Source organism: Nicotiana tomentosiformis, chromosome 7 (genome assembly GCF_000390325.3).
Source record: "Nicotiana tomentosiformis chromosome 7, ASM39032v3, whole genome shotgun sequence".
NCBI lineage: Eukaryota > Viridiplantae > Streptophyta > Magnoliopsida > Solanales > Solanaceae > Nicotiana > Nicotiana tomentosiformis.
In genome coordinates this window covers 44,273,490-44,287,172 of record NC_090818.1, presented here as the reverse complement: position 1 = coordinate 44,287,172, position 13,683 = coordinate 44,273,490, and the positions used below count along the sequence as shown (strand labels likewise).

Here is a 13,683-nt window from a genome sequence, read left to right as displayed (position 1 = left end):
CGGGCGCGCCTAATGCGGTTTACATCTCCTGTGTGGTTTGCGAACTATTGCATAGTGAGCAAGTTTAGTGCGCACCCGAAGGGTAACGGCTGCGGGTTTACCTAGGAATTTTCCAAAAAATAATAATGTATGTATACATATATGAATATATGAGCCTCAACTTTATGTTAACTACACAAGACTTACCGAATGGAAACTCAAATACAAAGAAAACTAAAATGTTTGTACATTGATGATTCGCCTTTGTTTTAACTTCCAATACAATATGGTGGAATCTTTGAATTTTTACAAAAATATGAGGTTAGTTATGTGAAAGTTGCAATTTGGAGCTGATACTATCGGATGAGCCACATCTAATTAATTCACATGCTCACCAAAGTTATCATGACTGGAAAGCCAAAATTATATATGTGCAAACGTATGGCATGTGGAAATGTATATATATGATCAAATTTTGTACTTAATTTTCTAGTTAATGTCTACCAGAAAGGTGCTTTCCACTGCTAATTTCAGCAATAATAAAAATTAAATCTTTTCACAAGTTTCAAAACATATTAGCTAACTATAAGTGCGCACCTCATAACTCTTGAGGAAAAGGTTTAAATACTGGATACTTTTGTTCTACAAGGAAAAGTACAGATGACCGTAACTTCAGACCATTAAATAAAACAGAAGAGATTATTAAAATATGAAAAGCTAAGAATTGCAAAACAAGGGATTGAAATTAGGCGTGCTTTGTTTTGCTTTAAAAAGAAATTTGAGATAATGTGATATGGACTGATGGGCCATTGGTTGCTTTCACTAATTAACTGTGCTTAAGTATTTCTTAATCTCAGAGTTGAAGGGTTCCATCCATTTTCCATTTTTGTACATGAGGACAAAGTCCTTAGTCTTTTTTGTTCAATGAATCAGTTGTCAAGCACAAAAAAATTAAAATATCCCCAGCACCTGAAATTAATTAAATAAATTACCTAACTTATAGTACAATGTATTTAAAGAAGAAATTGTTATTTGGCATGATTAATTAACCCCATGCATCTAGAAGTATATAATCTTCTTTCTGTACAAATAATCTAGCAAGTAGTGGTGTATGACGACATGCTTTCATCGTATTAAGTATGAAGTGATAGCTAGACACCCTAATCTTCATTGATCTTAGTGCTTAACCAAATTTAGGCAAAAATGAACAACTCCTCTTCGTTTATTATCCATTCACTTATATTTTGAGAAAAAGATGGAGAGATGCTCTTTACAAATACATTTCATCTTGGCATTTATGCTGTGCATGAGAATGATATTTTTTTGACTCATCTGGATGAGAATGATATGCTTGCAAAATTTTCGAAAACAAGCTATTGCGGTAATTTTAATAATCAAGAATGACTAGAGAAAATAAAGATTAAATAAAAGGACCAGCATCAAATCTCTTTTGCAGCTCTTTTCATGGCATGACAAGACTAAGAAAATTAAACTGCTAGACCTTAAAAGGAAGAAGTGTCAAATTAAAAATGATACTACTAATACAGTAGTCATGATTGTGTACGGTCAAAATCGATTAAGTCAGTCGTACGGACTGGTCGAGATGATAATACTTCGATCAAAGGGTATCTGCGTGATGACAGGTCGAGGTCCGAAGTAAGGATGCCAAGTTTCGAGGTCCTAAGACCGATCAATGACAAGCTCGGTATCATTATCGAGCTCATATCCAAATCGAACAACGAGACAAAGCGAAGATTATCGAAAATGCATAGACCGACCAACATTCACCCCGAATATCAAGACTCTAATTCAGAATCAAGCTCGAACCAAGGCCGAGGGCTCGATCCAATACCGAGCTCGAGCCAATATCGAGCTCACAGAAAAGAGCCGTTGCAACCGCACTAGGGGAGAGAATCTTGGTTCCGATTTCAAATGGAACGTATGGAATTGCCACCGGTCACATACGACTGGGCCATCTAAGCTTTAACCCAAGATGAACGAGTAAAGTTCAATATCGTCACGTCGGCTAAAGTAAAATTTGATCGAGTATCCGACAATAACTTGGCCAGATGTACATAACCGATACTAGTCAAAAATTAGGGTCGAAGACGACCAACTAGGAGCTCCTTCCGGATCCATGCATCTGAACAGATCGGCTATTAAAAACCAGAGGGAGATTGACAGAGAACAGCGGTCGAACATAGACCGATATCAACCATACATTGCAGATCGAACGAACAATGGTTCGATACACAATATCGCCCGGAAAAATCGAATGAGTGATCGAGGACAAAATTCTCGAGGGCTTTTGAGCAAGAGTGGCTTTGAAAAATATGCCGATCCTGTAGAGGCACCTCGGCTATCAGAGTATAATTTCAGTGTCGATGCATCGGGCATTGTATCGGTGATCGGAAGAATCAAAGATACTAGGTGGCTCAGACCCATGCAAACTGACCCTTCCCAAAGGAACCCGAATTCGATGTGCAAGTATCATGGTACGCATGGCCACAGGCCCGAGGATTGCAGACAATTAAGAGAGAAGGTAGCCCATCTATTCAATGAGGGCCACCTTGGAGAATTCCTCAGTAACCGAGCCAAAGATCACTTCAGAGAAAGGCACGCCAACAAAAAAGATAAACAAGAGGAACCTCAACATATCATTCATATGATCATCGGCGGGGTCGACACTCCACATGAACCCGTACTCAACCGCGACAAGGTATCAGCCACAGGGGAAAAACGAACTCGAGGTTATGTACCCGAGGGCACTTTATCATTCGAAATTGAAGAAGCGGAAGGTATTTCTCAGCCTCACAATGACGCTCTAGTGATTTTTATCCTATTAAATAAAGTTCAAGTTAAGCGTGTTTTAGTGGATCCAGGTAGCTCTGAGAATATCATCCGATCTTGGGTGGTGGAACAGCTAGATTTGCATAATCAAGTTGTGCCCGCAACTCGGGTCTTAAACGGCTTCTATATGGCCAGTGAAACAACTAAAGGCGAATTTATTCTACCCGTGAATGTGGCCCCGAATGGTTAGCCAATGTAGTTTTAGTCCCTAAAATGGGGAACAAACTATCGCATGATCGATGCAACAGCCGGCCACGAAATCCTTACTTTTCTCGACGCCTATTCCGGGTACAATCAAATTTGAATGAACCCGAAGGACCAAGAAAAAACTTCATTTATCACTAAGTATGGAACCTATTATTATAATGTAATGCCATTCGGGCTAAAAAATGCTTGAGCTACTTACCAACGCCTAGTAAATAAAATGCTCGAAGAACAGGTAGGTAAGTTGATGGAAGTTTACATTGATGACATGCTAGTTAAATCCCTGTGCGCAGAGGACCATTTGACTCATTTGCAGGAAATGTTCAAAATTTTAAGGAAGTACAACATGAAGCTCAACCCCGAGAAATGTGCTTTCGGGGTTGGGTCGGGCAAGTTCTTTGGCTTCATGGTATCGAATCGGGGGATCGAGAGCAACCCCGACAAAATAAAGGCCATCGAAGACATCACCGTCGTGGACAGTGTGAAAGCAGCGCAAAGGCTGACCGGACGGATAGCTGCCTTAGGCTGATTTATTTCAAGGTCGTCAGATCGAAGCCACAAGTTCTTCTATCTACTCAAGAAAAAGAACGATTTTACTTGGACCCTGGAATGCCAATAGGCACTAGAACAATTGAAGCGGTACCTATAAAGCCCACCACTGCTTCACACTCCGAAGACAGATGAGAAGCTTTACTTATAATAGCAGTGTCAGAAATCGTGGTAAGTGGCGTCCTAGTTCGAGAAGAGCAAGGTACACAATTTCCTGTTTAGTATGTAAGTCGGACCTTAGGAGAGGCAGAGACTAGATACCCACACTTAGAGAAATTGGCACTCGTACTAATAAGCGCCTCTAGAAAGTTAAGACCATACTTTTAAAGTCACCCCATATGCATTTTAATCACTTACCCACTTCATAATATTTTGCATAAACCCGAACTATCGGGCCGATTGGCCAAATGGGTTGTCGAACCCAGTGGGTACGATATCGAATATCAATCCCGTACGGCCATCAAGTCCCAAATTTTAGCGGACTTCGTGGCCGATTTCACGCCAACCCTCGTACCCAAAGTTGAAAAAGAACTCTCGTTAAAATCGGGTACGTCGTCGGGGGTTTGGACCCTCTACACAGATGGTGCTTCAAATGTGAAGGGGTTCGGGCTTCGTATCGTATTGAAACCTCCCACAGGTGGCATTATTAGGAAATCCATCAAAACCACTAGGTTGACTAACAATGAGGCCGAATACGAGGCCATGATTGCAGGTCTCGAGCTAGCTAAAAGCTTGGGAGCAGAAGTCATTGAAGCCAAATGTGACTCTTTACTAGTGGTGAACCAAGTAAACAAAACATTCGAGGTTCGAGAAGATAGGATGCAAATGTATTTGGACAAATTACAGGTAACTATGCACCATTTCAAAGAATGGACCCTACAACATGTGCCTCGAGAGCAGAACAGTGAGGCCGACGCACTCGCAAATCTGGGATCATCGGTCAAGGAAGATAAGATCGACTCGGGGTCTGTCGTTCAACTCTCGAGATCTATAATCGAGGAGGGACATGCCGAGATGAATTCCACGAGCTTAACCTGGGATTGGAGGAATAAGTATATTGAATACTTAAATAACGGAAAACTCCCATCGAACCCTAAAGAATCGAGTGTTCTACGAACCAAGGCTGCTCGATTCACATTGGTTGAAGATGGAACGTTATACAGAAGGACGTTCGATATACCACTGACAGTATGCTTGGGACCAGGTGACACCGATTATGTTTTACGAGAGGTCCACGAGAGCACTTGTGGAAACCACTCCGGTACCGATACACTAATTTGCAAAATCTTCAGAGCAGGATACTACTGGGATAGCATGGAAAAGGACACTAAGGAGTTTGTTCGAAAATGTGATAAATGTCAAAGGTTTGCACCAATGATCCATCAACCCGGAGAGCAGCTTCATTCAGTCATTTCCCCATGGCCATTCATGAAATGGGGAATGGATATCGTCGGCCCTCTACCATCGGCCCCAGGTAAAGCTAAATTCATTTTATTTATGACTGATTATTTCTCTAAATGGGTTGAAGCACAGGCGTTCAAGAATGTGAGAGAGAAAGAGGTTATAGATTTCATCTGGGATCACATCGTGTGTCGATTTGGGATACCAACAGAAATAACATGCGACAATGGTAAGCAATTTCTCGGTGGTAAAGTGACAAAATTCCTCGAAGACCATAAAATAAAAAGGATACTGTCAACACCATATCATCTTAGTGGGAACGGATAGGCCGAATCAACGAACAAGACTATCATCCAAAACATGAAGAAAAGATTGAACGAAGCTAAAAGAAAGTGGAGAGAAATTTTGCCCGAAGTCCTTTGGGCATATAGGACAACATCTAAATCCAGTACGGGAGCGACTCTATTTTCCTTAGTATATGGCTCCGAAGCTTTAATTCCAGTCGAAGTCGGAGAACCCAGCGCAAGGTTCCGACATACATCGGAAGAGTCAAACTACGAGGCTATGAATACTAGCCTCGAATTATTAGATGAAAAACGAGAAACGGCACTGGTTCGAATGGCTGCACAAAAATAATGAATCGAAAGGTACTACAATAGAAGAACCAACCTCCGCCATTTCAAGGCCGGGGACTTGATCCTGATGAAGGAAAGCTCGGCCCAAATTGGGAAGGACCCTATTAAGTCCTCGATATAGTCAGGAAAGGGTCTTATAAACTTGGAACAATGGATGGAAAACCATTACCAAACAATTGGAACATATCGCTTCTCAAACGGTATTATTGTTAAGGTATGATTTTCTCCTCTCTATCATCTATATACATATATTCGACACTAACTCATTGCAGGAATTCGACAAAAGACATCAAGACCACTGGTTTTAAAGCACACGTTGTACTCTTTTATCCCTTAATTCGGCTTTTATCCCAAATGGATTTTTCGGTAAGGTTTTTAATGAGGCAACAACTATGTCGGACAGGGTCACGATAGAGAAAAGTGGGGGCTACCATCGAATAAATCAAGTTCGGCACAAGAAAGTTATTTCATATCAAATTCATGTCGGACAGGGTCACGATAGAGAAAAGTGTAAGGGCCAAATGGTCAAAACGAACCATGCCCACGTAGTTTTGCTCGAACCCTGGCACAAGATACAAACACATGTATAATGACTTATAAAGGAAAACTTCTTCTTTTTAGATATCTCACACTTTGAAAAGATCTTCCTACTTCATGATTCAAACAGGCTTAAAGGCCAACCACTATCAAAAGAATTTTGATATGAGCGATCAAAAAAGCCTACGGGCTACAAATACTTTGAGTTTGAGTTCGAAGCAATCGCTCACTCAATTATTAAGCCTAAGGGCTATCTTACTTCGAGTTCGAGCAATCACTCGTTCCATCATAAAAAGCCTATGGGCTATGCAACTTTGAGTTAGAGTTCGAAGCAATAACTTACTAAATTATTAAGCCTAACGGTTATCTTCGAGTTCAAACAAATCACTCAACCATAAAAGGCCTACGGGCTACGATACTTTGAGTTCGAGTTCGAAGCAATCACTCACTCAATTATTAAGCCTAAGGGCTATCTTACTTCGAGTTCGAGAAATCACTCACTCGATCATAAAAAGCCTATGGGCTACGATATTTTGAGTTCAAGTTCGAGGCAATCGCTAAATTATTAAGCCTAAGGGCTATCTTACTTCGAGTTCGAGCAATCTCTCACTCGATCATAAAAAGCCTACAGGCTACGATACTTTGAGTTCGAGTTCGAAGTAATCACTCACTCAATTATTAAGCCTAAGGGTTATCTTACTTCGAGATCGAGCAATCACTCACTCGATCATAAAAAATCTATGGGCTACGATACTTTGAGTTTGAGTTCGAAGAAATCACTCACTCAATTATTAAACCTAAGGGCTATCTTACTTCGAGTTCCAACAAATCACTCGACCATAAAAGGCCTACGGGCTACGATACTTTGAGTTCGAAACAGTCACTCGCTCAATTATTAAGCCTAAGGGCTATCTTGCTTCGAGTTTGAGCAAATCACTCGACCATAAAAAGCCTACGGGCTACAAATACTTTGAGTTTGAGCAATCACTCACTCGAATATTAAGCCTAAGGGCTATACTACTTCGAGTTCAAGCAAATTGCATGAAGCCTAAGGGCTGAACATTTTCATAAAACACAAGTAAACAAAATCCTCAATAAGCAGAAGAATGGGAACAGAGACAAGTTGGGAAAAAGAAAAGACTTTATATACACAATGATATTTACAAAACGATCGATCAGGGCCTTACAAAGGAACCTAATCATCTACGGGAGCAGTCTTTTCTACATCGGGTTCCTCCCCACTCTGAGACCCGCTTTTGCTCCCGTCATCGTCGTCGTTATCATCATCGGAGGCCAAGGCCCTAGCTTCAGCTTCAAACTCTCTTGCCTTTGTTATCTCTTCAGAAAGATCGAAGCCCCGAGCATGGATCTCCTCGAGGGTTTCCCTCCGAGTTTGGAATTTGGAAAATTCGACGATCCAATATGCTCAAGTTCGAGCGGTATCGACAACCTCTCTCGCATGGAACTGAGCAGCTTTGGCATCATCCAGGTAAACAGCCACTATTGCGTCTGTATCGGCCTTTGTTTTTCAGCCTCGGCAAGTTCATAGGCCAACCGAGCCTCAGGCTCCTCGTTTTCCCTTGCTTGAGCCAAGCTTTTCTCCTTCGGGCTCTGAAGTTGACTTTTGGTCGATGACAATTGGGCCCGAGCAGTCTCTCTCTCTGCAGCAAGGCGGTCCATATTTTCTTTCCATTTTAAGGACTCCGTCTTTATCTCATCAACCTCCTCGTGGAGTTTCCCGATCAACTCAAGCTTCTGTTGTAGCTGTGAGACTGAAAGAGTAGCCATTGTTCCAGTATCAAGCCCATAGGCTTTTAATAGTATCATTACATGCTCGGACAGATCGGCCTGATCTTTGTGAGCTTTAGTCAACTCAGATCGGAGATCCTTGATTTCCTCCCCTTTTTGCCCTAAGAGGAGTTTAAGGACATTCCTCTCCTCCGTAACCCATTGGAGATCGACCTCATATCGATGCAGCTCTGCTCGGGATCGAGAACATGTTTCTCGATAAGCTGTCGCAGCCTATGAGGGGAGAAGAAACGAAGTGAAAAAAGAAAAATAGACATGAGAGATAATACCAACAAAATAAATTAAGGTTTACCTGATTCAAAGATTTCCGCACTCCATGGAAAAACTCTGATTCCTCACTGCTACCGGCAACATCCTCGACGCCGGTAAAAAGACTACAGAAGGGATCGTCCCCCTCATGAGGCATGTCTAGTTCGAGGGCCCCCAAAGCTTGGGCTTCCCGAATTGCCCCTTCAAAAAAAGTAGGAAAGGTGGGCGAGTCTTCGATTGTTGCTTCCCCAGGTGAGTCACTTGGGACGTTCCCTTCGATTCGAACAGATTCGGGAACAACCCCTTCAGATATATCCCCAATCCGTTGGCTTCGATTGGAAACATCCTCGATCTGCAATGACTCAGGAACGCTGCCCGAATCCTTCTCCGATATAACCTTGGTTTGAGCCGGAGCTGTATAAACCACCATCGATCCACCTGCCTGTGGAGCTTCAGTGGTTTTCTTTGTTCGGGCCATCAGCACAAACTCCTCATCTTCTTCTTCCTCATCTTCATCTCTTAGGCGTTGAACCGACTCTGAGGTCAAAGGGGTGGTATTCTTCTTCGACTTACGAGTCGACCTTGCCTTAGGTTTTGGATTCTCGGAAGTAGAATCCCTTTTCCTCTTATTTCCCTTCGGTGGTTCGAAAGCTAGGATCGAGGTCTCTTCCGCACCGGGTAGGGGCCTCAAAACTGCGTCTCTGTGTAGGCCTACACACGAGAAAATTGGTCAAGTATAATGAGAATGTTTCGTTCGAACTCCTATAACATAAAAGATAGGCTTACCATGATTTTTCGCCTCCCATCGGCCCTTTGCCAGATCACCCCCCAAACGTTCGGCGTAAGAGGAGTTCGAATCTAGAGCCAGTACCCAGCTCTTAAGGTCGGGAACGGCGCCAGGCATCCAAGGAATCGATGTATCACAAAAGTTATATCGGCAAGAAAACAAACAAAGAAACAAGGCCATAGGGAATAAAACAGTAAAGTACACTCATGATTCATATTCCATTCTTCGGGGAACGACATCATTTGGTCAGGGATCAGGTCCGAAGTCTTCACTCTAACAAACCTGCCCATCCAACCTCAATCCTTATCCTCGTCTATACTCGAGAATAATACCTTGGTAGCCCGGCGTTGTAGTTTTATCAATCCGCCTTGAAAGAGGCGGGGACTATACAGTCTAATAAGATGATAGAGGGTGAAAGGCATCCCCTCGATCATGTTTGCAAAGAAACGGATCAGAATAACGATCCGCCAAAAGGAAGGATAAATCTGGCCTAGAGTTATTTGATATTGCCAACAAAAGTCGACGATAACAGGGTCGAGAGGTCCTAACGTAAACGGGTAGGTATACACACTTAAGAACCCTTCCACATGGGTGGTAATATCATCATCGGAAGTCGGAATCACCACTTCCTTATTGCCCCAGTTACAATCTGCCTTCAACTTTTCAAGTTGCTTTTTGTTTATCGAGCATAAATATCTCGATACCGGTTCGCATCGACTGTGAACCAGCGTGCCTTTATCGAGCTTGAAATCAGAGGTAAGAAGGCATATTTTGGGAACACACTCCTCTGGCCATGGGTCCGCCGGTGTTTTATCGGCGGCGGGCTACGAAGAAGAAGCCTCTCCTTTTTGAGGAACGATTTTTGATGTTTTCACCATTTTTCTTGAACTTAGAAGAAAGGAATAAAATGGGGTATGATGTTTCAAAGGAATATTTTTTGTAGTGAAAAACAAAGAAGGAAAATTTCACACAAAACAAATTCAGAAAATATGAAAAGATGCTTAGAAATTTCTGATCAGAGAATGTAAAGGTGATTAATGGTAGAAAAATGAGATATTTATAGGTTAAGCGGTGGCGGTTCATTCTCGGTAATGGCCGACTGTCGCCTGACACGCATTAAATACCTCAGTAAATGGGACCGCTATCACATACGTCACGATCGAACTCGATGCACACATCAGTGTACGTCTAACCGTACTGGTGGAAAATCATATCGTTTCTCGTTACATCCTTTCCGAGAAACGAGGGGACTATCTGTGTACGGTCAAAACCGATTAAGTCAGCCGTACGGACTGGTCGAGATGATAATATTTCAATCAAAGGGTATCTGCGTGACGACATGTTGAGGTTCGAAGTAAGGGCGTCAAGTTTCGAGGTCCTAAGACCGATCAATGACAAGCTCGGTATCATTATCGAGCTCATATCCAAATCGAACAACGAGACAAAGCGAAGATTATCGAAGATGCATAGACCGACCAACATTCACCCCGAATATCAAGACTCCAAGTCAGAATCGAGATCGAACCAAGGCCGAGGGCTCGATCTAATACTAAGCTCGAGCCAATATCGAGCTCACAGACAAGAGCCGTTGCAACCGCACTAGGGGAGAGAATCTTGGCGGAAATCGAGGAAAAGATAATTTATCATGGGTTCTCCACTATATATTTTTTATTATAGATAAAGTAGGATCCCTCTACTATAAAGCGGGGAATTCTTGTAAGCATAGGGACACATTGTAACAAAGACAACTTTAGAGAGATTAACACTTTTGGGCTCATTTACTTTGTCTTGTTCATCAACATTCCTTTTTCTCTGCCTTATATTTCATTCCATTTGTCAAGAGTACATATATTTCTATTTCACTCCACAATTTGTACCAAGTTATATCACGTATCCTTAGAACCATATACAAATTTAACTCTATCCAATTTTTCGAGTAAACAATGATATCATTGGACATGGAATATTATGTCTTTCATATACTAGCTTCAATCGGATATAATGTCTTTCATTTGCTAGTTTCCACTATAACATTATGAATATCAAAAAAATTGTCTACTATCGTACCAACGTTGAATATTTTTGTTTGAAATTTTGTAAAGGAATGTGTGAGTGCACAGATATACAACTAGCCCAAGAATGAATTTTTGTTCATCCACTTACTTCACTATATATGTTGTGACTTGTGATTAATAATTTTGTATAGCTTTTAAACAACATGTTCTATAACATACTGGGAGACAGATGACCAATCCATAGCACAACTGTAACCCAAAATCTTTACATATTGGATATCAATGTAACTTTTTAAAGATTACAAACATTCTTGTTGAACGGGCTAGCCCGTGCTATCTATTTTGAACGGGCTAGCCAGTTTTGGATAGACGCAAACTTTAGTGAAAATAGCACGGGTTAGCCAGTTTTTGGACTTGTAATTGAAAAATAGTCAGCGTTTGCAAAGTCATTGAAAAATAACCACTATTTTGCTGCAACACGAAAAGTTCCAGCATAATATACTGGAGATTGGTGCACTTGTATATGAACTTCCAGCATATTATGCTGGAACTCGAATACACGGAAAGTTCCAACATAATATACTGGAGATTGGAGCACTTGTGTATGAACTTTCAGTATATTATGCTGGAACTCCAGCACACGGAAAGTTCCAGCATAATATACTGGAGATTGGAGCACCTGTGTATGAACTTCCAGCATAATATGCTGGAACTCCACCACATTATGAAATTTGAGCATGTTCACATGTAAACAATTCGAACTTCACCATATTATGCTGGAATATTTTTCGGATTTTAAACAGTATTTTTGTTCAGATTTATCTTTACATAAAAAATAACTAAATTTCGATTACTTTTGAAATTGTGGCTATTTTTCAATTATCACTTATAAATCTAGCTATTTTTGAATTTTACAAAGAAGTCTGACATTCACATTATTTGGACTCGTGGTTATGGGGATCGTCAATAGTTTGTAAATGAGACACCATTTCTAAGTGTAACCATGTGCAATATTTCCCAAAATTTTTAGTAGCAATACTACGGAGGCGTTTGGACATAAAAATTATAGTATAATTTTTGAAAAAAATGATAGTATTTGGAGTTAAGTTGAAAAATGATATTTAGAATTTGAAATAATGTTTGGACATGCATTTCACTGTAAGCACGCAATTTTTGACCCGCGCAACTTTTAAAAGTAGTATTTTAAAATATTTACTTATTTTCATTTTAATAGGATTTCAGTCAACTTTTAATTTTTATTTTAAAACATAAGTTTAAAAACATAAAAAATGGTTTTATAATATTTCTTCTCTTATTATATATCTTTTTATTTTTATCCTTTTTTATTTATTTAAGCTTATTAGTATTTTAATTTTTACCATTACTTTAACATAGTTTCTCTACCTTTTTTATAACATTTAAAAAATATCAAAAATATTTTTATTTTAAAATATAGTTCACTTTAATAGTTTATTCTTATTAACTAATATTAATTAGTATATTTTAGTCGTATTTATATTTTTATTTTTATTTTTATTTTTGTTCATTGAAAAAGAATTGAATTTGGGCCAATTAGGAGCTCATTTTCAGATTTTAGTGGCCCAGCAAGACAAAAGCCCATTCTTTCCAACCCATTATCCCACTTTCCACTTAAATGCAAGATTAAATCTTCGTCACTCATAATGTTTAATCCAATGGCCAATACTTACTCCCCACCACCATATAAAAATCAAATTAACACCCAAAACCCTAAGGGAACTCCTCCATTCTAAAGAGAGCCACACCCCTCCTCTCCAAAATCCGGCCGCCTCTTCATCTTCAAAGCTCTCTCTTCATTTGATAGACAAGGCTGCTGCTCAGTTCTATCACTCGTCGTAAATTCGAGCATACAGATACACACACAACAGCATCCCCTCAACACCTAACGACCACTCTCTTCACCCGCCTCTGCCATCTCCCTCACTCGAGTTGTTGCCTCGCCGAAATTGATCACTGTTGAGTGGCGACGCCGTCAGCAGCAAGTCCAAAATGGCCACACTCCCTCCTCTCAAATCTGCCACCACCGGCTATTTCAAACCCGCCGGACTACTGCCATTTTATCTCTCTCTCCTCCTATTTGTGTTTTTCACTCTCTGATCGAACCACTGATAAAAGCTAAGCGCGTTGCGAAAAATACCCTGTTATTCTGCTTTCTGCTCATACCGAACAAACCATGGCTTATGTCGAGAGAGAATTGAGTACGAGTTAAGGACCGATGAACTAAGTTGCGGCGGCACATAGGACCATGGATACATTGTCTATTTTTAGGGTCTTTCTTCTTCATTGAGTACACACGGTGGTCCGTTCGAGGTTTTCGAGTTCTGCGTTCGCTCACGGGCTGATTCGCGGTTCCTGTCCAATAGTTATTGTTGTTTGCTGCTCTGTCGAGTTCCCGTCGACGGATTCTTTCCTCGCTTGAGCGAGTGTAAAGCTGTTTGGAGAAAATTCTGCTATTGAAAAGCTACTTAAAGGTCCATTTTTATCTTTAATATTCTACCTCTTGATTTTTGTGATATATGTGTTTGAATGGTTGATTCATATGGTTTTCATGATTATTTGTGATACATTTTGATCCTTTGATGAAATTTGCTTGAGTTTGGTAACTGGATTGGCTAATGACGTGAAAGTG

At 40.6% G+C, this 13,683-nt stretch overlaps 1 protein-coding gene across 1 annotated transcript; it reads left to right on the top strand.

The window, feature by feature from the left end:
- The first annotated feature begins 2,254 nt into the window (after window positions 1–2,254).
- Window positions 2,255–3,019, top strand: LOC138895541 (uncharacterized). The gene has a single exon (XM_070180241.1). The coding sequence runs from the start codon at window positions 2,255–2,257 to the stop codon at window positions 3,017–3,019; it is 765 nt and encodes a 254-aa protein (XP_070036342.1).
- The last annotated feature ends 10,664 nt before the right edge of the window (window positions 3,020–13,683 follow it).

Excerpts from the sequence above, each read along its gene's own strand:
- LOC138895541 (XM_070180241.1), top strand. The coding sequence starts at position 2,255 with ATGAGTGATCGAGGACAAAATTCTCGAGGGCTTTTGAGCAAGAGTGGC.